The sequence below is a fragment of the Phyllobates terribilis genome, unplaced genomic scaffold (genome assembly GCF_046119375.1).
Source record: "Phyllobates terribilis strain yellow unplaced genomic scaffold, ASM4611937v1 Scaffold_13__5_contigs__length_258822181, whole genome shotgun sequence".
NCBI classification, from domain to species: domain Eukaryota; kingdom Metazoa; phylum Chordata; class Amphibia; order Anura; family Dendrobatidae; genus Phyllobates; species Phyllobates terribilis.
The window spans coordinates 28,464,139-28,490,501 of record NW_027362773.1 but is presented as its reverse complement, the minus strand read 5'-3'; the positions used below and the strand labels follow the sequence as shown (position 1 = coordinate 28,490,501).

Below are 26,363 nucleotides of genomic sequence, written 5' to 3'. Positions count from 1 at the left end.
CGACTGCAAATTTTAATAAGCAGTAAATTGCAAAAGTGTTTGATTTTACAAGCACTATCCGACAATATCCATCTGAAAAAAAGATGGGAATAACCCTTTAATGGTTAGACAACCCCTTTAGGAAGACTAATATATTCACATGTACAAATGATAAAAAGTAACTCAGGTAACAAGACGCATGTTTCAAAGTGAGTTTATTTGTATGTTTGGTGTGATGGGAGGATGTCCCATCACCAGTAAGACACACGGCTGTAGAGAAGGACAAACGTACACACAGGGATATTAATGGAATGGGAATAATGAGCCAGATACAGGGCAGCGCTCTGGCCTCCACCTGCTGATGTATATATGTATGTATACACTATATGCACCCGCAGCCGGAGACGCACAGTTTGCCAATTCCTGCTGCTGACACAATAGGGTAGTACAGGGCATGGACACATGGAGACAGGTCTACAAGTCGGACCATTGGCAAATGGGCAAAAAACACACAAATTAGTGCTTTGGAAAATAAAACAGTGCATTTATAAATTACCGTATATAAACAATATTAAAGCAAAAAAGGCAGTAACTGCAGCATGAAGGAACGCAGTGTTCGGTAAAACCATTTATAAATATAATATATTGCACAAAATATTAATAACACGTGAGTGAGAAAAAAAAAAAAAAAACAGGAAAAAAGTAGACGGGGCGCACACGAATGGAGGAGAGGGGATTAGGTTTCACAGAAGACTGGAGCGGTAATGGGAGTAACATGCGTTTCATGTCCTCTGTAAAGGACTGTGCTTACAGGGTCGGGCGGCTCGGCGGCCCCTGACGTCCCTCACTTGGGTGAATGCCAGGAAATTTGTTAGGATTCGGCCTCCTGCTTTTTCTCACTGTTCTGCTTCCTGCCGCAGCTTAAAAAAAAATCCTCTCCCTCTGCAGCCTGAGAGCGGGGACAGATTCTGCTTTGTCACAGGCTGAAGTCACTGCTCTACCAAAAGCTGCCCACGTTGCATCTTAAGAAATTAGGGTCCTATAGAAGACGGGAATGGGGGAGGCGTGGTAATCATTAAGCGTTTTATTAAAGGGGTGCATACTCTTCTAGTGCGTGCACACTACCAAGATCCCTCCTCCAAGCCTACAAACAGATCATTTTGCCCCCCGAATTTTCTGCATGCGCCTTAGGACAGTTTTACATTTCTTTTTTTTTTTTGGTACGTGCGCTATCCTGTATTTTTATAGATTACTGATCCATTACAATCAATGCGCCTTTTCACGTGACTTTTTTTTTTTGTGAACGGATTATCAGAAAGAAAAACCTCAGAAACTAAGCCCCCCCCCCCCCCCGCCGATTCAATGTTTGCATGCCTCTCCATGAATCTGTAGCGTCTGACGAGTGGCATGCGCTAGGCCAGAAATCGTACGCCAGTCAGGGACCGGAGTGAGATTTCTGGAGTATGCAAGGCCACAGCTCATCATGAATTAGACGGGTTGTGGCCTCATACCCCAGCTCTGCCCATTCCCTTGGAAAAACTGTTGTGAAATGCATAGTGCCACAAGTCAGAACATTTTGAAGCAACTCAAAAATTTTTCAACTTTAGAAAACTTTTACGCAACTTTTTTGGTATAAAGACTTTGATGAAGTCATTTTCTACTTTGATCTGTGTTGCAGATCAAACTCGCCAATGTAAATCAATGGCCTCGAAAAAAAAAAAGCAGGTAGTACATGGATGTCACCCAAGTGCTGTCCGTATTTTACTGCTTAAGGAGTAGAAGTGAAGAAATGTATTTTTCTTCGTACCAGAATAACGGATGCAACAAAGATTGTAAAAAGTGACACATTCACAAAAAAATGGGTCTAGCATACTAAAAAAAAAGGCAAGTATGAAAAAAATAAATGACGTGGGAAACCGGCCACAAACAGTCTTGTAGAAATTCTGCCGAGAGCGCAAGGGTTAATCCTGCTGATCTGTTCCATTCTTTGGTGGGAAGGACTGAGGGAACAGGGTTTAATGAAGGCATGAGGCTTCATTTTGTTTGTCCTACCCCAGGCAGGTCAATGGGGGGAGGCTCCTGCTGCAGCCATTTGTCTAACAGCCAGATACCAGATAGTGAAGAGGAATGGAAGCGCAAGACTGATGACCAGGGACAAGAGAGGATCAAACGATCAGACCGAGATTGGAGCTAAATGCACGGACTGGCCGGCGGCTCTCCCAACCCGAGTGTGACAGCTGCATAGAAGTACGTGACGCTCGGGTCGGGAGAGGCGCTGGCCAGTCTGTGCACTGCGCTCCAATCTTGGTTCAATTTATACGCCCGTCTGACTGCGCCCTAAGAAAGACTAATTTATCAAGCTGATATAATCAGTATGGGGGGCTGCAAGACAGCTGATCCATGGGGACTAAGCTGGAAGAAAATTGCCATGTTTGATTTCTCTTCAGTCAGATACCTCAAGGCAAGTGGAAGCGGAGATGTCTGGCATTCTTTCCACCCTCATTCCTCTATTGGAATTAACACGAAATCTCGGCCAAGCCGAGTATATATGTAACTGCGGGCACGGGACTGACAGTCACTGACTTTATAAACTTTGGGCTGGGGGTTTTCTCATGAAAGAAGGCTTAGCAGTGAGCCTACCCTGAAGAGCAGACACAAATTAAGGCTGTATTTTATCATATATGGCATACAGGCATTACTATATATACCCCAATGTGCCCCCTTTACGGCCCCCATACACATAGTTGAAAATGAGCCGACAAACAATTGCCCAAAATACATCATAGACTACATTGGCCAAGAGCGCGACTTTTCCGGCTGATGATGCAGTCAGTACTGACCATCAGACAAAAAAATAATCCAACATGCCAGACCAGAGTTTAGATCGATTGCGAAAGTTTAAAGTTCTATCAACTTTACTCTGATGTGTATGGACTCCCTTACAATATCCCGCACTCTAATCCTTCCCTTACAATATCCCGCACTCTAATCCTTCCCTTACATTATACCCGCACTCTAATCCTTCCCTTACACTATACCCGCACTCTAATCCTTCCCTTACAATATACCCGCACTCTAATCCTTTCCTCGTCCGATTAGGGACATCTTCTATTCAGGACAGTGGACGGTCTTAAAATCAGACTTGGGAAAATACATTTGGACTTTAAAAAGGTTATTTTATGAAGGCGACAGCTCCATATGCCCAATAATAGCACATAAGGGAGGGCATCTATGAGCCAAAATGGAGTGTTGCTTAATACGAACAGTGAGATCTGGAGTGATGGACTGATCGCCCAGGGGGGGCACATTATAAAGGGGGTCTCTCTGATCTCTGGTTTAGTTAATAGTGGAATTCAAGATAGGAACCCAGGCTCAGAAACTGAACAACCCCAGAAAAAAACCCAGTAATACTTGTTGTTTGGTACAGAGAGTACGGGAAGATCAGAGGTTAAAAATGACAAGATAAAAAAATGTTATGGCATCCAGATGTTAATTTGCCTTTTCTGGACAGTGGAATAATTACTTGCTATGGTTAACCCCATATTACGTCAGCTCAATGTCCCCCGAGTGGGAATGGATGGCACTAACATTTTATCCTCATGTATTGGCACTACCATTAATATTAGTTTACAATTGTGCAATTTGGTAAAAACAATGACACAAATACTTTACTATTTTCTGAAAACTTCCTTCTGCTAAGTTCGGACCCCATTATCAGATTAGATAGGCCAGGCTCAAACATTCTCGTCTACTTTAGTCTCGGACATGAAAAAAGCTCAGCCTTATTTCTTGCTTAAAGGGGATGTCCGGTTAAAACAAGTTATTACCGATCCACAGTCCTGGTTGACTGTGGGGGTTCTGGCTGCTGGATCCGGCACCAATTGGCAAAGGAGTGCACTTTTATACCACCATTAGCAGAAGTTTGCATGTGCAATCTGAGCTCCATTCATTCCCTATGAGGCCGCTAGGCGCTGCACCAAGCTGTTTCCAGCAGCCCTTTTGGGAATGAATGGGATGGTCGCTGGGCGTTTCACCTTCTGCGCCATCTTCTAAAGGGGATACAAGTTCCCAGATCTGCTCAGCAATAGGACCCCAACCAATCAGCAAGTCATCATCCATCACCGGTAGATAGGTGATAACTTGATTTAATCAGAAAACCCCTTTAAGAAAAGAAAGGATTTTGAGAAAACTCCGGTCAAAATGCAAAACACTAAATTACTTACCGGTAATGTGTTTTTCCTGAACCCATGACAGCACCTACAACGAGAGAGGGGATCCGCCCTTCCAGGACAGGAAACCTAGAGAATAAAAGGGCGGCGCCTCTCCACCACCTCAGTTGTTTACAGAGCATGAGAGGACACTACTTAATAGTTATATATCCCATGATTTTTCCTTCTACACACCACGTGAATCAAACACCATGAAGGAAATGAAGTGATCAACTTCTACCAGTGATGGGAGGGAATATAAGGGTGCTGTCATGGGTTCAGGAAAAACACATTACCGGTAAGTAATTTAGTGTTATCCTATCACCCATGACAGCACCTACAACGAGAGATTTACAGAGAAAAAAACTTTAAAGTTAGGGTGGGACCACAGCCTGTAGAACAGTTTTCCTAAAGGAAACGACAGCAGAAGATCCCAGATCAAGCCTATAGTGTCTATAGAAGGTGCCGCCATTTTAACAAGGTTCCCCCTCAAGGACAGGAAACCAACTGAGGTGGTGGAGAGGCGCCGCCCTTTTATTCTGTAGGTGTCCTGTCCTGGAAGGGCAGATCCCCTCTCTCGTTGTAGGTGCTGTCATAGGTGATAGGATAACTGGCTATTACATAGGATTTGTAGGTGCTCCTAGAGCTTTGGTGTTACATCAGTTTCTACATTGGAGCCATTAGTGGCCGTTATCTTCAGGACATATATTTTTTTTTACCATGCAAATTTTCTATACGTTGGCACGGAGTAATGGGCCTACTCTACCCGGGGTGGAAAAGATTTAGACAGTGCCATTTATATACTTGCAAGTTCAAGTCTTATAACACTGGTGTCCTATAGGGTAGTTATCAGTAACATTATGTGATGACTGAAGTTCTCCATGAATGTCTTATAGCAGCCAGTAGGACGGGATTTATATTGAAATATCCATCAATGGAATGAAAAATGACCACTGCCACACAACGAAAAAAATAAATCATAATAAATAAAATAAAATCCTCTCTCCCTTATAAAACAATAAGAAAACCTATCAAAAGTGGGGGAAAAATAACGCATCAGAGTTTAGTGTTTAAAATGTGCTCATGAAACAGAACATACGGTGTTACCTACCCAAACCCGCAGCTCTCAACAAAGTGACATCGGTTGCATAAGAAAAGAGGAGGAAAAAAAAAACACTAGGGATCAACAAACCAAAACAAAACATGATCCTATAGACTTGTGCTCTTTCCAAACGATGGATCTGGATGGTCAAGTGTTGCTCACCCCGCTCATATCTCTGTTCTCCGTCCGGTGACTATCTTGTGGAGGACACAAGGGGTAGGAGGACGCAGTGGTCAGAACATGTACAGCAGCCACCCCCAAACACCAGAGCCTGTATTCCTCTCTAATAATCCACCGTGCTCCACGAGGTCAGGGGACGAGGGATTGGAAGGATGACACCATGGGGTTGTTGTTTGTCTATTATACCATCACTTAAGGGTCTGCAGCCAAAGGAATGGTGGTTATGCCAAATAGTGAGGAGCATCTTGGGAGATGGGCTTTAGTTAATGTGGTTCGATTCTTGTGTCCAGCTAAGACTGTAGAAAATAAGTCTTCTAGAAAAGTGCCAGGACTCGAGCTGCACTGAAGATACAGCCGTTAATTCACCTTGAAGATGATCAGTTTCTCAACCAAAACAAGACCGGAAACTTAGGAGGTACACAAACAACAACTCCTAACTTTGTAGGTGGTCTTGACCTTCCATAGCATTGCTCTCAAATTGTGAAGTGGCCTCTTAAGTGACAATTCCCAGACAGACAGTCTCAGGGGTGGCTGCGTGGAAAACGAGTGAATTGGTAGTACGTAGGGGAGGCTGATCGAACATCCGTTAATCTCCGGCTCCCTGTGATATTCTAACTATGTCCACCTCGTCTGTCCCAATGGGGTGACTGGAGGGAGAGCAGGTAACATGGAGCAGGTCCTGAGGCAGCTCTGCTATTTGGATAGCTTACTAATTACTCGGATTAAGGCTCCATTCTCATCTTTCAAGCGTTTGTTATCAGCTTTCAGATCCCCAAGAACCTATGGGAACAAGAGGAAAAAAGTGAGAAGCGAGCAAGGTAGATTTATCATTAAAATATATAAATATATGGTCCACATAAAGCATCCATTCCTCCATGGCGGGCCCAAAGCATCCATTCTTCCATGGCGGGCCCAAAGCATCCATTCCGCCATGGCGGGCCCAAAGCATCCATTGCTCCTTGGCGGGCCCAAACCACCCATTCCTCCGTGGTGGGCCCAAACCACCTATTCCTCCGTGGCGGGCCCAAACCACCCATTCCTCCATGACGGGCCCAAACCACCCATTCCTCCCAAACCATTCATTCCTCTATGGTGCGCGCAAACCATCCATTCCTCTATGGTGCGCGCAAACCATCCATTCCTCTATGGTGCGCGCAAACCATCCATTCCTCTATGGTGCGCGCAAACCATCCATTCCTCTATGGTGCGCGCAAACCATGCATTCTTCCATGGTCTGCGCAAACCATCAATTCTTCCATACATTACTAGAGATGATCAGTTTGCAAGAGAGTGGTTCAGAGGGCACACATCAGTATCCTGTGGCAGCCAGATGAGAGCCCTAGGAGCCGCCTCGTACTTGTCAGAATCCCCGGAACCTCTTCTGATTTTTAGACCCATCGCAAAGCATGCAAAACATCGCTTCGGGTCTACTAATCACAAGAGGTGCTGCGTCAGAGGCTGTCCAAAAAGGGCTCTCCTCTGCTGGCCACAGACTACCAAAGTGGTATCTGAACCAGGGACCTATGAATCGATTCGCTAATGATATTTTCTCTCTTTCCTCTATCATGTGCACTTTATTTATTGGTGCCACTCTTGTCCATGAGTTGTATTTTGTATTGCAATTTAGCTCTATTGAAATGAATGGTGTTCAACTGCAATAATAGACATAACCAGTGGACAGGAGTGGTGCTGTGTTTGGAAGGAAGCAGTCATGTCTTTCTGATCTTTTGCTACCCTTTATAATGCTCCATTAAGGGGCTATTAAGCTCCTGCCTTCAACCCCGGATAACTAACTAGTCTATGCAGACATTCCAGAAAAGCAACGGAGAACTGTTGTTTAGTAGAGATACCTGTTGGTTTTCCATCCAATCATATAGGCAGAAGTATATGTACATGTAGCAGTACTCCACACAATTACCTTTAAGGAATCAGCAGGAGCGATTATTACACACAAGACATACTTGAAAATAAAGATTTGGGTTTTAACCCTGCACACGGCAGACGTATCCGCTTACCTTCAGCTCGTCCTGAAGTTCAGATACTCTACGCTCCAAGATTAGCTTTTCCTATGGACATAAGAAAATCCGAACTATTAAAGGGTTTGTCCTTAGAAAAGCTTATGAGGCAATTTTAAGCTAATAGAAAGGGGTCAAGGGCTTTCAGGATCCCTATCTAGTATGCAGAGTGCATTCACACAGACAGACCATCAATTTCAGTATGAACTGTGTAATACTTCATTTCACCTGTGGTGGCACTGCAGGGAAAGTGAAAACTTCCTGCTGAGTTCCCTTACAGAGTTTGGTCTGGGAAAAGAGGGTCCATATAGTCTTACATTTTATTATTTTTTTTTTGTTTTTTTTAAATCCGCCATATGTTTCCGGAGACATGATCCTTTTTAATTAGTGCTAGCTTGTATGGTCTTTACAAAGGGGTGTGGCTCATAGGGTCCTCTGAGGCGAGTCTGTAGGCTGCTCTGCATAGTTACCTGTGAGCCACGCCCCTTCAGTAAAATATATATATATATATATATATATATATATATATATATATATATATATATATATGTCGCTAAAAAAAAGCCCACATCTCTGGAACCATATAGCGGATTGAAAAAAATAAAATAAGAAACAACATACTCAGGAGAGCAGTAGACATAACCTAAGAACAAAAACTGGCCACTTTTGACCTGGTGACAGCTCCTCCTTAAAGTGGACTACCCATTTAAGCATCACAGGGAGACCTCTATAATCATGTCTGAGCACACATCTCACCTTCTTCTCTGTATCAATCAGAAAGGATCTGTCAACACTTCTTTCCTGTCTCTGAAAAAAAAAACAGAAAAAAAAATTAAATAAACTATAAGTTACAAATGGAAGAAAGAAGAAGGATTTTCCAGGTCATAAGCAGAATCACACTGGCCATAGTCCTATTTAGTAGTTGTACAATCACTTAGGTCAAAGCACAGCTCGTATACTCAACATCGGGCCGTAATGCAAAAATGTTGGCGCCCTTCTTACCTGGTTGGCTCTTTCCAACTCCGCCTTAGTCTCATTCACCAAGTTTTGGGTGTTTAGCAGCTGGGAGCGAAGACGTCCATTATCTCTCATCAAGTCTTCATACAGCTGGAACAACACAGTATCCAGATGAATACTCGCTGAGATCAATGCTATTAGTACTATTGGTACTTAAAGGGGTTATATAGACCTTACATAATATGACCTAACCTTAGGATGTCTCTCCACGGTATAGAGTATTAATACAAGTTCAGTGGGATCCAACACTCAACACCCACATTGATATCAGCTGATTAAATGGAGCTGTAGGTGTCGGACTGATCTTATATTGATGACCTATCGGAAGGATAATCTAAGCACACCGGCTAATTAACCTATTCTGACTATTTATACATCTTTGGATCACTTCTCTATAGACTAGCCTGACCCCAAAAATTGTAATCAGGGAAATGCCCGCCCATGAAAAACCTTTTCTAATAGTAATGGGCTCCCATTGAAACTCATACATCTAATCTTGGATGTGAATTCTCCATCCCCAAACACCATTTTATTATTTATCCCAATTTCTGTAATAATGAATGGCTTATTATATTGGTCTCTAAAGATCATTTTTCCTGATACGGAGCTTTAATTCCCATGGGTCTATGGGACTGACGGAGACAGTAGACATAGTAGTAGTAGTAGACATTTAGTAGTAGTAGTATTAGACGACATGTGATAAAGAAGAATTCACAAAATGACAACTGAAGCCTATCATTTAATTCTCATTCTCTACTCGGAGTCCCAATAGCTTGTAATGCAACATCGGAAGTCCCCAATATGTCTCCCTGCGTCTCCTGGTAGTCCGTTGGATTGCAAAGTAATGCGCCATGTCCCAGGGAAATGATTAAAAATGGGATTTTAAATACTAGGATTAGTAAAGGAATCCCTTTAAACTAGATCATATTTCCCTAGCAAGCAAGTAATTTCCAGCCATCACTTATCCAGCGGGGGAAGCTGCTATGGGCAACTCCTAATAAATCAAGACTTACGTCGGATTACTTTCCACCTCCTCCGAGAACTTACTTTTTTGAAATCCTTTGTGTCCCTGTGTTCAGCTGCAATGGCCGCTTCTACCTGGCTTGCAGTGTGCGCATTGGAAACTGTATCCGCCCTGAAACATTTCAGTATGGGAAGTCGTAATCATTAAAGTAAAAATTAATATTAAAAAAAAAAAAAAAATCAGAAAGTGGTTTCTGTAGATCATAGACAGATGTCAGAGCGCACGCTGCAATCATCAGTCATGGCAATAATGTAGGAGTCAATAGAGACCTTCATACAAAAGCAACACTTAGCTTCTCCGCTTTATGTGCTCTTATTACAAGTTATATTTCCTGTGTGTAGATACATTTTCATAGAAAAACTAAATGTTTTTTAATCCACTTTTGCCGTCAGCTTTTTGAGTCATTCAGACAGGGGAGAAGCCGGTCAAGTCAATGATGGATAGGAAGTGGAGAAAGAATTTGTTACCCCAGGATCGTTATTTTTTTGGTTATATAATCTTCACTTTTTTTAAGCTTAGCTTGTAAGAATTCAGTGCTCCTTTAAAAAGGGATTGTCCAGTAAAAACAAGTTATCGCATAGTTCCCAGGACAGGTGAGAACTTGATGATCGGTGGGTGTTCGACTGATGGGATCCTTTTACAAAATGGCGTGGCAGGTTGGATGCCAAACCATTGTTGCAGTCATTCTCTTTGTAACTTCCGGAAACAGACAGACGCATGGAATGAATGGAGCATGGGCACTGTCGCTCCCTCGTGATGATCAGTGTGGGGGTCCCAACAGTCATACCCCCCACTGATCAACAAGTTATCACCTATCCTAAGGACAGGAGAAAACTTGATTTCACCGCACAACGCCTTTAACTCTTTAAATCTGCCATAAAAGAGATACCTAAAAGGTCAAAGTCAAGAGAGATTTTCCCAGAGAGGAATTCTATTATGTCCCCAATGATGTTCAGTGTGTAGTGGGTGAAATCCGCAGTATAAACTGCATGTAACACGTGCAGATTTTGCTGTGTAAACGCAATGTATTTGCAGTGGAAATATTCCACAGCATCTGGACTTATCCATAGGCCAACAGAGAATGACCAATTAATGCAATGTGTTATTAATTAGCATCATGCCAGGATTTATATCCTGCAGATATGGTGTCCTGACCTTCAGTCACACGGGCGAGGAACACGTCTAGCTTTCCTAAGTGAAGTCACAGCAAGTGTTTGAACAGTGACAGAGATGGCAGCCGTTCAACACGGATTCATACTTAAAGTGAACGTCTAACCAGGATAAGTCCTCCTCGCTTTAGCAATGCTGAAATAGTGAACCAGCTGAAATGCCAATCGAGGGGCAGGATACGTGAAAGATATTCGTATAAAGCCTGAGGCATAGGATACTTCCTATACAAAAACTAAGGGGTACAAAAAAAATGTGCCGCGCACTTTCTCTCATCCGTGCAGAACGGATAAAGTAGGACAATTCTGATCCGGGACTAACAAGTCAGCACCATTATTATTGTGGCATCCAAGATGTCACAGCCTAAAGGGTCGAGCCTAGACAATCGGTTCCCTTTAGGGACTAGTTTTTGCTATAGCAAGATAATTCTGTGCATATGAAAACCTTTTGCGTGTTCCCTAAGTCAGCCTAGAAATGAACGACTATAAAAAGAAAAAATCTTATCAAGTTCTTACCGAGAGCTAAGTCCATCTACCTGGGAGGAAAACAAGAGAAAGGGATTATGTTACACAATGTAAAGGCAATAAAGAGGTTAAGCCAATTACCCATGTTCATGGTAATATTGTACTGAAGCACTCACACAGTTCACTTACCCCATTACAAGATCATCAGAGCCGCGCAGCAAGAACAGATATAAAACCCAAGTTACAAGATATCACACTACACACTTTCTGTTCCTTTCCCTGCCAACATTTCACAAGACATTAAAAGAAAATGGGTTGCATGCAGGTCCAAGCACCTGAGCTTGAGGACTTTCCTCTGTTCCGTCCTCTTCCTCCGATTCCTCGCCATCGCTCTGGAAGAAACACATAGCTCATGCAGCATGGTAGAACAAGGTTTGGAATACACACTTGTGTATGACTGTAGGGGGAGTTAAGGATCAGGCAGGTCACATTTTGGGCTGTCGATCACTTTGTTCTCCTTGACATTAGCCACCTCCAGAGATGACTGGCAGCGGCTCTTACAGAGAACACAGGGGCGAGATGGAGATGGTTTGGTTATTGTTTATTTGGCCGGCAGCTATCTAATGTATATGAGGAGGGCTTTGGTTTAACGCATAAAGTGGCAGTGGCCTCTATACTGAGGGTATAAGTCAATAAATACACAGGTTTCAGCGATATCTCGGATCGCCTGTGATCACTTGATTCTTACATCTCTAGCAGTCAGTTGAACTCCAGTGGATCTCCTTTTCCCTCGTGGCCTTCTCCGATCCCGAATCCCTACCTTGTTCCTGCCACCTCGCTCATCACTTTCTTTCTCGTCCTCTTGGGACTTCTGCATTTCTATAACAACATTTAACCCCGAGTTATGGCGTCCCACAGTCACTTGTAATGCCAAGACTGTTTGATAAAAAAAACTAACCTTTGCTCTCTAAGCTTTGTCCTCCTCCTCGTCTCTGTGAGCCCGAGGATGTTGCAGTTGGATCTGGAGTGGTTAATCCTAAAAGATCGGATTTCTGCAAACTGGCGATTCGGGATCTCCAGCTGACCTCAGCCTGCAAATTCAGAATAAAATACATGTATGCATTTATCAGGAGAAATGTTCCCCTTACAGATCAGTAGAGGAATTCAGCAATAGTCAAAGGTCTTCAATACCGCTCACCCCATCATCACTGGTGGTACGGTTGCTCCTGGGTTTTGTCTGGTTGTCCTCTTCTGGGGTCTTCACTGGCTCTGACACCACTTCTTGATTTTCCTGTTGACCTTTGATGACCTTTTCAGCCTCTTTTAGATCAGTAAGAGTCACTCCCTACAGAAGATTAATGTTAATCAATACACATCAATGGTTAATGACGTTGGAAAACATACACAGGATTCTGGGTTGCCAAGATTAAGATGTTTGTTTAGTGCTTACCTGAGTGGATCGGCGAGACTGTCGTGCATGTCGAGACCTTGCCTTTCTCTGAGCTTCTGCTTCTTCATCTCTCACAGGGGTCAGGTAAGACCTAACAATAAACTCTGTGAGACACTGTGTATAAAAGGTGTGTGCACAGAATAGAGATCTCTTCCAGATATGACTTCCTACCTGCGGCGCTCTCTGGTCTCTGTATTGGTTGTTGGCTGCTCTGAATTTGTACATGTAGTGTTTGCCGTATCAGCAGTTCTGAAAGGGAGAGAAAAGATATCCAATAAGTTATACCTTACAGGTCCTGGATACCTGTGACAAACCGCAATAAGAAAACTGAATAATTGTAAGATTTTTTTCATGACAAGTCCTGGAAATCCCAAACTTAGTAAGAAGAGGTTTTAATTTTAAGAAGAGCAAACTTTCAGGAAGTTTATTTTTCATATTTGGTAAGCATTTTAATTGCCTACAGATCAGTGAGGGTCTTAGGACTTAAGACCCCCACTGATTACTCAATAGACCTCCGTATAGTGCACAACTCAGAGCGGGGTACAGATTCAATTGAAAGCATAGGCTACATAGGCCCATGCTTTCTATTCAATATGTATGCTTCTGTCTCCTGAGCTGGACACTATTTGGGGGTCTTAAAGTGCCTATCAAATATGAAATAAACTTGTAAGCTTAGCTACTCTATAAATAGAACGTGTTAGAGCGGATAACGTTATTAACCTGTAGATAATCTAGAGGTTAATAACGTTGGGAAGGTGCCCGGCTGCTGTATTAAAATTGTGGCACCTGGGAGAAAATGAACTTTATGCCTCCTGGATGCTTTCAGTCAAGCAGGCGTGCCGGTGCGCCTTCAGTCACCGCTCAGTACACGGTGAGATGGCTGCAAGCACACCCCAGCACTAGGAATGACAGCTCGCTCAGCAGTGCATCAATGCAGACCTGGCTGTCAAAGTGCCAGAGCGTGCTGCCAGGGCGTGCTTACAGACGCCATTCAGTGCTCTGAGCGGTGACTGTAGTTGCTCCGGCCACGCCTGCATGACTGAAAGCCACCAGCTCCCAGGAGGAATAAAGTTTATCATTTTGAAGAAAGCAATCCTACTGCACCACAGCTGTCCTAACACCCTACTCACATCTGACAGTCTGGCTCTTGTGGGTTCCCGGCTGAACAGCACATTGTCAGACAGATTGTTCCCACGACCAGTCGGTCTCACATTAATAACATCTCACTTGCTACTCAAGGAAAGAAGTGCACATTAACCATGCCACTTCTCTATGTTTTTAGAACCGCATGACCCATACCTTGTACGTGAATTTGTAGTTGACCCAGTGGTGTCTACTTTAGAAGACAAAGTGTTTCCACTTGTTAATGTAGTTTCTGGCTTAGTTGTTAATGCCTCTCTTCTGGATAGGGAGGTTTCAGTCCTAGATGTCAGAGGTTCCCTCTGTCTACGGAGTGAGATCGTTCCTTCATCTCCATCATTACGTTGACGAGTGAATGACGTGCGGCTAAACTGAGGTTCCCTTTAAAAATATAAAATCATCAGTTGACTTGTGTCCCAAACTAAAGATCCTACCATCCTCCATCTACCCCTAGATACTAACCTCACATTTTCCTGGTTACTTAACAGTTTCTGACTCGGAGGCACACGAGCTAAACGGAGTTCAGATCCTGCCTTCTCCTGAGCAAAAAAAACATCATCACGGTAAGGGAATTTATTGTACATCAAAGATGGACAAGAATGAATGAAGTGAGACTTGAAGAAAAGGGCGCCGAGAAGGAATAGGAAGCTATGAAGATGCTAGAAAGAAATAGTAATGAAACCAAAGTAACAGATGATTGGTCACAATACACACTCTGTCTGCTAGCTGGGAGCTGGAGGCAGATTTAGGAAGTGCTGCCCTCCGGCCTTCTTCCGAGGCGGTGCCAGAGCTCAGTGTGCCAGAACTACCAGTCTTCCTCAAGGAGGCTCGCCATGTAGGCTCAGTTTTCTCCTGCTCTGGTACAGCTGAGGTCTATGGACAGTAGTGTGTGTACGGTTAATTTAGTGTTTCGGTTTACTGACTAGGAAATGAATATGAACAATGGAAGGTCACGGATTCATCCCCACCCTTCCTTCTCACCTTCTTTGTGGAGCTTGTTGAAAGGTTACGTAACTGATTGTTCAGATTATTAATTCGTTCTTGAGCTTTTACCTTTTCTATAGAGTAAAAGAGGAGTAAAAACAGCATTAATCTACGTAATCTGACAGTCCAGGGACATTGATAATATGACAAGACTACTCCAAAATCAGATGTCTCTTAACAGAGCGGCTTTACACACTAATCAATAATGCAAACTAGATTTTGCAAAAAGAAAAATTCTTTATCTCACAGCAAAACCTGGGTAACTTGTTAAAGAGAACCTGTCAATCCATTCATGCTGCCCAAACCCGAAGACGGTCACCTTGACGTGGTGGGGTGGCTTTTACATTTTTTGATCAAAATTAACTAAGTACCATATGTTATTTTCATGCATTATTGCTATTTATTTATTGCAGGGTATTTGATCACCTTGTTTTTATCTTAGGCTTTGTCTGTTTAGTGGCCAGTGTGAACTTGTGCCTATAAGCTGCATGTATACCAACTTATATTCCAGTTCATCTCCTAAGGTTTTTGCGCTATGTGCAAATAAGGATGTGGCCTCCCTTTTTCTTTGAGCTGGACATTACATTTATATAGCTCCCCATTGCTGGATGTCTATTACTCGGGTTCTTGGTCCTGCTCGGCCCTTATTCACATTTAAATCATTTCACATATGGTAAGGTTTTAATACTAAAGGTTAGGACCGTCCCGAATAGGGTCACCTTGATGTGGTGGGATGGCTTTTAAGTTTTTTTTTATCAAAATGATGTTAATTAAGTACCCTTTGTTATGTTCATGCACTATTGCTATTTATTTACTGCAGGGTATTTGCACATTTTCTTTTTATCTTCGGTTTTAGCATGAATCAGAGCCTGACAGCACGATTGCAGCCAGGTATGTTTTTCTCTGAAACACGTTGGGGACCATAAGCAAACACCAGACTAGTCAATGTACATCCCCTGCTGGCACTGCTCTAGGTGATTGACACCTGAATCACCTGAAGCAGTGCAGAGAGAAGCCATCCGGGGGGTGGCAGCGTACTAGTCAGGTCTATCCCTAAAGTTCCTGGCAGGCTCTTCAAGCTATATTTTCTCTGAAAAACATACCTGGCAGCCATCATGCAGCCAGGCTCTGATTCATGATGCTCATGGTTTGAGCAACATTAATCAAGTGACAGGTTCCCTTTAAAGAGACCTACTTAGTGTATGTCCACATGGGATTTAGCCACTGTGGCCAAATTGTGCAGATTTTGTTGCAGAAAGGCAGTGGATTTGCTGCATCTTTGAATATCAAAAGGGTGAAATCCAAAAATTACAAAACCACAGCACAGGTTAATTTTCACAGCGGAAAATCCACTGTGTCTCAATCCCACATAGACGTACCCTAATGGCTTGTTAGAATGTAGAGAAGAATAGAATGAATATATAAAGGAATATAAAGTGCTCACCAGACTCAGCGTCAGAACATGAGTCATCAGAACTAGAAGCAATGGGTTGGCTGGTGGGTACTGTTGAAGTGATGGGCTGTGTCCGGCGCTCTTTGTCCTGCACTCGAAGTGCTACCTTCTCTTGACTGCTCAGACGAGAAATAGAACTCCTATTTGAAAAATGGGTCGGGGGGCAGGGAGCGTGCAAGGGGTCAGTGCACAGAGTGCCCGGGAATACACAGCAGGTGTCACACACACATACAGTGAGAACATATCAAGCTCACACCGTGAACAATCCACACTGTGCATCATACTGTCCCTTGTGACATTAACCAGTGTATGACACAGCGAACAATCCAGTAGTCCCCCTTCACCAGTAAGTATATGTCTTTAAGATGTGCTCTTTGGTAGTCTTAAAAAATGTGAACTTTTTTCAACTCTTAGGTCAGTTATTGCAAATATGGCTACCTCTAAAGCTTGCAGGTGGCTTGTGAATGAGTTTTCCTAGATGTTAATAGTTATTCATCCACAATGGAGCCAGGTGACGTGTCAGTATATAAAGTGGAAGATTTGACATTCAGAGATCTAAGAAAACTTTGGGTGAAGATCTCTGAAGGTTGTGACACAGTGTCTGTAGAGCAGATCTTATAAGAAAAAAATTAAAAAAAGCTAATACTTAGAAAAGGGGACCACTCAAAGACATATTTAGTGGTGATCTTTTGTATAAGCTTAGGGGGAAATGCACCACAATCGTGTAACTCTACAGCACAACTGAGGTGCCACACCGCTTGCTCCAATGCTTCACTCAAACGCAGCCAACGATTCACAGACCTCCTTGTTCTGCTAGCGGCATTTTGATTCGGAGGGCTTGTCTGCGACATTATCTGCGGAGCGTTCTTCATCTTCTCCAAACGTAACTAAAAAAGAAAACAGGAAAAAATAAAAAAGAAGAGAAAAGAGTTATTAAGATAGATATTACGTCAAATAATAATTGCAGGTAGGAAATATATAAATTAATTCATGTATCATTTCTTGTTTGTAGCTATAGACTCAATGAGATCTCACCGCACTCTGCTTCTTCTTCATCTCTTCCAGGACAGACTCCAAACTGTCGTCTGCAACATCAAAGGGCGTCTGGCCCTAAATAAGTGGAAACCACATTGAGAGGTGCGCTTGCAAATTGCACATAAGACAGAAAGGACACCCTGCAAGACAAATGCTGTTAGCACCAAGAAACAGGTTGCTGAAATTAAGAGCAGAGAGGCGTTAGAAAATAGAATGGGAGGTAACAAACAAGACAATGCAAATAGAATTGCTCAAGGGATACATAGTATAAGCAGCCAGGACACCAGACGCACATGGGATACACGGCATAGGTGTACAGAACCAGCCACGGCGCAGCCAGGGGGCGTAAGCAGTCTGTGAATAGTGTGAGGAGACCGCTGACCCCCTCACCACTTTGTTGACAGCCTCCATGTCACAGAGAGCCTCACACAGGAGACGGCATGAATCCGGTTGGCCCCAGTGAGCGGCCGCGTGCAGAGGAGTCCAACCATCTGAGTCACGGGAATCCACATCACACCCCAATTGTAGGAGCAGCCTGAGACAGATATGAAAAATGAGAAAGGAAGAGGGATATATACCAAATAATGAAGGTATGAAAGATGGAGAGAAACAAGACAGAAGAGAGAGTGGAAAATATCAGACGATTACATAAAATATATGAATATAGATGTTTTGGTTTCTCTATCCCTTCATGCCAGACAAATAATATCTATATGCCCCATTGTGGTTTGTAATAGGGTGAGCCTCTCCCCAGAACCCTCCTTTATAAGGGTTGGAAGCTTACTGATACCAGTTTTCGCTGAATGCTTGGACTCCCAGTAATCAAGTCAATGTCATGGGATTAGTTTTTGTTGGATCCCTCATCTGAAAATCTAAGATTATAACACAGTTGATATTTTTTACCCAATAAAAGAAACAGCGGCCAACCCCTATAGAGCTGATTATTTCTTGTTTCGCTACTGATATAATAGGAGAACCAAAATATCTGCTCTCCGTCTTACGAACTCATACACACAAGCCTTCTTGCCCTTTCGTTTCATTGTCGGTGACTGACAGCTCACCTTATAACTTCAGTATAGCCCTTGGCAGCCGCTACATGTAAAGGAGTCGCCCCGGTGGTAGGATGCCTGAGGTCGTCATATTTCCCATTGTTCAACCAGCGGCGGGCATCTCTTAACATGAGCTCTTCCTCCTCTTTTTTTGCTGCATCTAAATCAACACCTGCAAGACAAGCCACAAATCACATCTATTATCATTGGGAGAAAAATTGAGATTCATCAGTGTTTGTTCCGTATATCCGTTTCTATCATCAGTTTCTTACATATCCAAAAAAACAATTGAGGGAGGTTTCTCAGGCTTCACATTCTTTGGTCTGTTTACATTTTAAGTTTAATGTCTGTTTTTCTCATTTCCAAACAAAAAAAAATATACATTTTCCAAGCTTCTCCTACCTATTAGCCTATAAAAAATTGATAGCACTTGGAATACACCCATGTGCCGCTTGTATTATTCCCAGACCCACTAACATTAAAGGGGTATTCCCATCTCCACAATCTTATCCCAATATGTAGTAGGTGTAGTAGTAATAATAATATTAATAATAAATAATAATATTAGAAATGTAGCATAGTTCTTCTGATTCGCTATATCTCTCACCTCATGTACAGGCATTGCAGGACCTAAGGTATCCATGGTTACGACCACTGATATAGTGACAGTTACATAGTAGATAGTGGTCAGGTATCCATGGTTATGACCCCTATCAACTATCTAACTATCACTATATCAGTGGTCGTAACCATGGATACCTAAGGTCCTGCAATGCCTGCACATGAAATGAGAGACATAGCGAATCAGAAGAACTATACTACATTTCTAATATTATTAATATTATTACACCTACTACATATTGAAATAGGATCTTGGAGATAGAAATACCCCTTTAAGACTACGTCCCCACAATGAGCATTTGGTGAGTTTTTGATGTTGCAGATTTTCTGTACATTTCTGCACCTATTAGGTAAATTAGGTTACTAGGATTTTTTTCATTGCGTTTTTATTGTGGTTTTTGTGTCCTTTTGTTCTGTCATGTTATAAATAAAGCTGCTTTGGTTTTTGATACTTCCTGGTATTTGGCTTTGACATTATTCATACAGTCATGTGCGGATTACATGTGTTTTTAGTGCATTTCTGCAACGGAATTACACTAAAAACCCATATGTGTTTTTTTTCAGCGGATTTTTTTGCACCTAATGAAATTCTATGGGTAAAATCTGCACATAAAACTCAGTGAACCCACAAGAGAAATTGACATGTTGCGGATTTCACGAGAAATTAGCAACATGTCAATGAATAAGCAACTTTGATTCACAAATCAGATCGTTAATAACCGAAGATGAACAGAAGTCATTCAGTGGTCGAAATTGTGATCTTTTGTGTACTAGTGTGTAAACCCCAGTTAGGATGGCAGCCGTTCATTGTGCAATATATTATATATACACATATATGTGAATTGACCTCTGACCAGCCATGGGACTGGCTAACCAATCACAGTGAAGCTTTCATTTTTCCAGAGCTGTTTAACAAAAGAAAGCAGTGCAGTGATTGGTTGCTATGGGCAACAAAGCCTATTTTTCTCTTAGACAGTTTTGATGAACTAGGCCCCATGTCTTTTCTTTTCAAGTGCACTTACCCAGCTTCTTGACCTCGCTCTTCAGAAGTTTCTCCATGGCGCTCTCATGAGACACGTCCAGTGGAAGTTCCCCTTCACTATTTACAATTGCTACATTCCCACCTTTAGAGATCAAGTACCTGCCGAAAATATAAATCAATGTGTTAATGGGGTTTTGTGGTGTGACTACTGTATAGGAAAAAGCTCTACACCTGCATTCAATTCTTCACAATTCACAAGATCCCTGCTTACAGGCAGTGAATAGAAACGTTCCATTTATTTTTGCTTTTGCGTCTTTTTTGTAAGGTAGCATTGGTTCTAAGGCCTCATTTAGACGATTTTTCTCCTAAGCAAAAACACGTACCACTGTTCAGATTTTGGGACAATCTTTGGTCAGTTTTTACCATTAGCAATTTTCTCGTACAACAAAAAAAAATTTGAAAAAGCTTCTCCTATCCATTACAGTGTTAAGAACGGACAGAATATAGGATTGTCTAGGATTTTCATGGACCCATAGACTTGTATGGGGAATATAGATCCATGACTAGGTGCAATAAAACAGGCATTTCATTGTGATTTTTTAAATTTTTTTAGGAGACATAATCCACAAAAAACACAGAAATGTGAACAGCTCCATAGACTACAATGGGTATGTGTTCTATCAGTGCAATACATGGATAGAATGCATACATGAAAAACAGATGTCTGAATGAGGCCTAATAGTGACATTATGTAATTTGCTCCTTTTAATTTTACTTTTTTTGGGGGAGGGGGGTGGATTCAGCATTGCTTGCATGGTTTTTGTTATCAAGATGTTTAAGACGAATTCATCATTTGTAATTTCTGACTTCTGAACATGTCACAACATTTTTGTGCGATCGTACTCCAGTATCCTAGTACAGTACAAAATCTGGCTTTTTTTTTCTGCGCAGGTGAAGGCTACTGGCCATAGTTTTAAAAAATTATGTACATTTTTTACTCTAAAAAAGAAAAAGAAAAAAAAATATTTTTGACCTCAAACATTGCTCGCTCATTTTGATTGATTTGGCGCGAAAAGAAAGACATGAAAAAATAAGACTTAAAAAGGCAAAATTCTGAATCAGAGTCATTGTGCCGGCACAGATGCCCAGCTCTCAAAGTGAGAAAATGCTGATACATAGTAACGAGTCACACTCCTGTGTCAGGCGGGATCGGTTTTATTCTCTGGATATTTGTCATCACTGAGATCACACGACTGTATAAAAAATCGTCAGCATTTCACCCAGAAAACTTGGATGATTCTTTTCTCACTTGTCATCCGTGTGCAATCCGTTTTTTTATATTTTTTTCTACAGTCTCCACTATTAATAATTACAGTTTCCTATTTTGAAGAATTGCAATGTATCCATACAAATCGGATGCTATACTGTGGCTCGTAGGACGTCTGATTCTTTTTGCACACCTATAGACTTGAATGGGCGAGTTTAATCTTTGTGCACGCTGCAAAGTTTTTCAGTCCGGAGTACAGTCCGGTTTTTCGTAGAAATCACTTGGACCGAAAATACGGTTGTGTGAACAAGACTTCAGAGCAAGGAAAAGATATGAAGATACTGACAGCAAAATGGGTATTGATAAGTTGCTTTTGCAAAGAAGCTGTTAAAAGAAATCAAACTATGAATGTAAAGGAAATGTGCTACTGCAAATAGATGGTCCATGTTTGGACCCCAGTGATGGTGACCCCATCTAATCCCTGTGACTAGGAGGTTAAGTATTCCTCTAATTATCAGCTGGCAGGTTTTTAGGTGTAGCTCACAATACCAGAGTGGGACAGGCCCACAGAGGTGTTAGCGATGCACCCCTGGTATAACCTGTTCCAACCACATACCTGTAATCACTTAAAAAAACAGTGACGTCATTACTGACATTCTGATCTGTACTAATACATGAAAAAACAGCGTCCATGAAATAGACAATATGAGACCTTCCATAGGAAGCGACACCCAACTTTCCCAGCATCATGAACAAAAATATGGCCTAATAATGCAGAAATAAATGCTGAACGCTTAAAAACCAAGATTTTGCCATTCAGGGGTCTGGCAAAGCTGCGTGACCAAATTATCCAAACTTGTATGGCAGATATGGTAGTTATACCTGTTCCTGGGAAACTGGATGACAACCAAGAAATAGCTAAATGTACAGCAACCATCTGGCTGGGGTTAGACGGAAGTGTGGGCAGCGACACAGATCGCTCTATGCCACCGCAGAGCAATGAAGGTGACTGCGGGTGCATTGCAACCCACGAAGTACTACCAATGCAAAAAGGGAATTGCAAATAATCCAAGGTATTGTTTTTGTCTCTTGCTTGTGGTGGTACCCTGCAGATCGCAATGCCACCCCAATCACCTGCAATGTAGCAGAAGTACGGAGCGATCTTTGGCTGCAAAAAATAGCATTGCACTTCCACTGCCTCTCTGGTGATCCCCACTAATGCTGCATCAATGACATCACATCCATCATTCACATGACCGCTGCAGCCAGTCACTGGCCTCAGTGCTTATGTGTTGTAAATGCAATGCCAGTGATTGGCTGCAGCAGTCATGTGAATGATGGACATGATGTTACCACTGGCAGGACCAGCAGAGCAAAAGTGCATTGAACAGGTGAGTAATGGTTTAACTGCTTACCCCATTATTTATTTATTAAATCCCAGACATTCCCTTTAAGGATGAATCGAGGACTTTTATGCACTTTTTTTATTTTTGGAGAAATGATCTGTAATCCTTTCGGGACAGGACAAAAGGCAATGACTTGTAACAAGCTAAATGGGGTGTAGTATCCCCCCGACTTACTGTGCTATGCTCACAAATCCACAGGACGCTGCTGCATGGAGCGGGGTCCAACCCTCGTTGTCCTGCTGGTTCACAGAAGCTCCATTCTCCACCAGAAACTGAACCATTTCTATATTTTCATCAATACAGGCCTGAGGGGGGAGAAGAAGGTCAAAGAGGAGAACTTGACGGGGAGATTATGATAAATGCTAGGACCAAATTACAGGAGCACTACACGTGAACTGGAGGCAAAATAATCATGGAGGGGGCAGGGACAGCTATGGATGTGCTGACTGATGTGGCTGATAACAGAAAACAATAGCATAACCAATGCAGTATATTAGGGGATGTGTGTTTAAGATACAGAATTAATTAAAAATAATTAGCAAAATGTAAAGAAACAAAATGAAGTAACTATAAGTCCTTTCCTTGTTCACCACTTTATGGGAAAGTTGGGTGACAACCAATATGGCGGACATTCATAATCACAGACCGGTTATCATCCAATGTTCCCTAAGTGACAGATTTTCCGGAACACAGTAACGTATGCTCCTGTAACTATAGGAATGTGAAAAAATGGGCTACAACTCCTCCTGGAGAAATAATGGCGTCTACAGTGGTTGTCACCCAGCTTTTCTAGGAGCAGATATAGTTACTAGAGGGGGCGACTAGCGGACTCTTATTCCCAGGAAGAGATGGACAAGAAAGAGACTCGAGGCAAATATAAGAAAATGTCAGCCATATGAGGAATGCAAACAGGAAAAAGGCTCAGTGCCGGGGTCTGCAAGCTGCTACTATTCAGGGCTTGTGAGACTACAACTCCCAGCATGCCAATCTGGAGGGCCACAGTGTGCAGATATCCTGTGTGTGGTCTGCTCTTCACACTTTACTACTAAATGGTGACAACCCCATTACAAGAGCAATAATTAAAGGAGGAATTCAGATTGGGGTGTGGGCTGTGATGCGGATGGCAACATGCACTGAACACTACTCAATATGGATATATGCTCGGACGTCTGGGGGCCTGGGAAACTGCTACGGGATGAATAGACAGCACCGTATAAAACCGCGCGGTCAATATGTCACCAGAAAATCTTCTCCACAGACAAGTCCCCCCCCACAATAATACTATGTGGCACTAATTCTAAGAATGTTATAGTTCTGATCTAGTTCTCAGTAAATATCCACATGACACATTGTGGGTAATTCTCATCTTCTTAAAAGGGGTTTTCACTTTTCGAACTTTGGCAGAGTAAAATTATGCCCAATAATCCTATAAAGCCCCTTACCCCCACCTCCGGCAATGCTGAGGTCAGAGCCCTGATTTACGTCACTGACACCTGTCATCATCCATTAGAGGTTTTAATACCCCAGAAACTGTTATTGATTTTCTCATTAGGTCTTGAGTTATGAAGTTTCACAAAACTTCTAAAAAAAAGTTCCGCAGGGGTCTTACTGAAGGAACGGGGGGTCTGATCACTTACTGGGGGAAGGAGGGGCGTCTGATCACTTACTGGAGGAATGGGGGGCGTCTGATCACTTACTGGAGGAAGGGGGGGCGTCTGATCACTTACTGGAAGGGGGAAAGAGGCTGATCACTTATTGCAGGAGGGGGAGGTCTGATCACTTATTGGAAGGGGGAAAGAGACTGATCACTTATTGGAAGGGGGGAGGGTCTGATCACTTATTGGAAGGGGGGAGGGTCTGATCACTTATTGGAAGGGGGGAGGGTCTGATCACTTTTTGGAAGGGGGGAGGGTCTGATCACTTATTGGAGGAGGGGGAGGTGTGATCACTTATTGGAGGAGGAGGGGTCTGATCACTTATTGGAGGAGGAGGAGGGGGGTCTGATCACTTATTAGAAGGGGGAGGGTCTGATCACTTATTGGAGGAGGAGGAGGGGGGGTCTGATCACTTATTGGAGGAGGGGGGGTCTGATCACTTATTGGAGGAGGAGGAGGAGGGGGGGTCTGATCACTTATTGGAGGAGGAGGAGGGGGGGGTCTGATCACTTATTGGAGGAGGAGGAAGGGGGGTCTGATCACTTATTGGAGGGGGGGTCTGATCACTTATTGGAGGGGGGGGTCTGATCACTTATTGGAGGAGGGGGGTCTGATCACTTATTGGAGGAGGAGGAAGGGGGGTCTGATCACTTATTGGAGGGGGGGTCTGATCACTTATTGGAGGGGGGGTCTGATCACTTATTGGAGGGGGGGTCTGATCACTTATTGGAGGGGGGGTCTGATCACTTATTGGAGGGGGGGGTCTGATCACTTATTGGAGGGGGGGGTCTGATCACTTATTGGAGGAGGGGGGGTCTGATCACTTATTGGAGGAGGGGGGGTCTGATCACTTATTGGAGGAGGGGGGGTCTGATCACTTATTGGAGGGGGGGTCTGATCACTTATTGGAGGGGGGGGTCTGATCACTTATTGGAGGGGGGGTCTGATCACTTATTGGAGGAGGGGGGGTCTGATCACTTATTGGAGGAGGGGGGGTCTGATCACTTATTGGAGGGGGGGTCTGATCACTTATTGGAGGGGGGGGTCTGATCACTTATTGGAGGGGGGGGTCTGATCACTTATTGGAGGGGGGGGGTCTGATCACTTATTGGAGGGGGGGGGTCTGATCACTTATTGGAGGGGGGGGGTCTGATCACTTATTGGAGGGGGGGGGTCTGATCACTTATTGGAGGGGGGGGGGTCTGATCACTTATTGGAGGGGGGGGGGGTCTGATCATTTACTGACCTTCATTCCAGGCTTATTTTATCTACTGACAGGTCAGAAAAAGTGACAACAAAACATAATAGAATTTGGTGCATCTCTGGGTGTAGTAACGTGCACGCAGGATCCCAGCACTCCAGCACTCAGTATGATCGGGCTCTCCAGCTGTGGTTAGACTACAACTCCCAGCATGCACTGACAGCTCCTACAATGATACCTGGTGCAGAGCCGTCAGTCCGTCCACGTTGGTGCCATTGATCGGGGCTCCGGCCGCCAGCAGTTGCCGAACCTCCTCCCGGTCTCCAGCGGAACAAGCGGCCATAAACACGGCTCCTTGCGCGAAACGCACCCGGGGCGGGCGGCGGAGGTTGGCGTGCGGCAGACATCGCTCTGTCTCTGAGCCCAGCCACCGGCTCAGCTGCTCCCGCCGCTTCCCTTTAGCTGAGTCCGATCGGGACCGATCATCCGCCGCCATCTTCCGTGTCCTGCCCGGAGACAGGCGGGAGGAGGGGACCGGGAGAGGCCGGGAAGGAGGAGGAGGGAGAGGACAAGGGAGGAGACGTCAGGAGGAGAGGAGAGGTGGGGGAGCAGTGACAGCGGGAGGACCCGTGTGCAGGGCAGGCTGCTGACAGCTGCCACCGACTTAAAGGGGCTTTCCATCAGCAACTCTTCTGGCATAGCAGATGGGGGTCTGCTCATCACCAGGACCCACCAGTGGTGACGTCATGTTATATGGCATATATATACTATATATATATATACCACCAGTTCTGCGTCAGGCCAGACCCCTCTAGTCTGGGGATCAGTGAGAGGCCCCCATTTGACATGCCACAAAGATTAATGGCAGGAGACACTTTAGGGCACGTTCACACTTTGCACTATAGTTCCGCTTCTGTTTTGGTGAGAATCAGCATGTGTTACTTGCGGATATCGCCCTGCTCCA

General features: G+C 43.5%; 1 protein-coding gene across 5 annotated transcripts; it reads right to left on the bottom strand.

Moving 5' to 3' along the window:
- Positions 1 to 177: 177 nt before the first annotated feature.
- LOC141173684 (protein phosphatase 1 regulatory subunit 12A-like) lies at positions 178 to 25,975 on the bottom strand. 5 transcript variants are annotated; one of them, XM_073658012.1, is made up of 24 exons: positions 25,638 to 25,975; positions 22,718 to 22,848; positions 19,911 to 20,029; positions 18,280 to 18,439; positions 17,609 to 17,753; positions 17,219 to 17,293; positions 16,985 to 17,070; positions 16,175 to 16,323; positions 14,728 to 14,804; positions 14,461 to 14,619; positions 14,209 to 14,285; positions 13,906 to 14,127; positions 12,778 to 12,855; positions 12,607 to 12,697; positions 12,355 to 12,501; positions 12,115 to 12,247; positions 11,977 to 12,035; positions 11,492 to 11,548; positions 11,208 to 11,227; positions 9,549 to 9,636; positions 8,487 to 8,591; positions 8,241 to 8,291; positions 7,485 to 7,535; positions 178 to 6,249 (listed from the first exon to the last, which is right to left on the bottom strand). In XM_073658012.1, exons 1-24 carry the CDS (start codon positions 25,893 to 25,895, stop codon positions 6,163 to 6,165), a joined length of 2,625 nt encoding a protein of 874 aa, XP_073514113.1. In that variant the 5' UTR covers positions 25,896 to 25,975; the 3' UTR covers positions 178 to 6,162. The 5 variants fall into 5 exon arrangements, with proteins under 5 accessions (XP_073514113.1, XP_073514111.1, XP_073514112.1 ...); XM_073658010.1 differs by having other exon boundaries at positions 11,905 to 12,035; positions 25,638 to 25,973; XM_073658011.1 differs by having other exon boundaries at positions 11,905 to 12,035; positions 16,175 to 16,299; positions 25,638 to 25,973.
- Between the last annotated feature and the right edge of the window lie 388 nt (positions 25,976 to 26,363).

Bases quoted from the DNA above. Each gene is read 5' to 3' on its own strand.
- LOC141173684 (XM_073658010.1), bottom strand. From the start codon at position 25,895: ATGGCGGCGGATGATCGGTCCCGATCGGACTCAGCTAAAGGGAAGCGG. The intron at 14,805-16,174 runs GTGAGCACTTTA...TTTACTCTATAG, and splicing joins ATGTTCTGACGCTGAGTCTG to AAAAGGTAAAAGCTCAAGAA. The intron at 11,228-11,491 runs GTGCTTGGACCT...TTTTCCTCCCAG, and splicing joins AGGAAAGTCCTCAAGCTCAG to GTAGATGGACTTAGCTCTCG.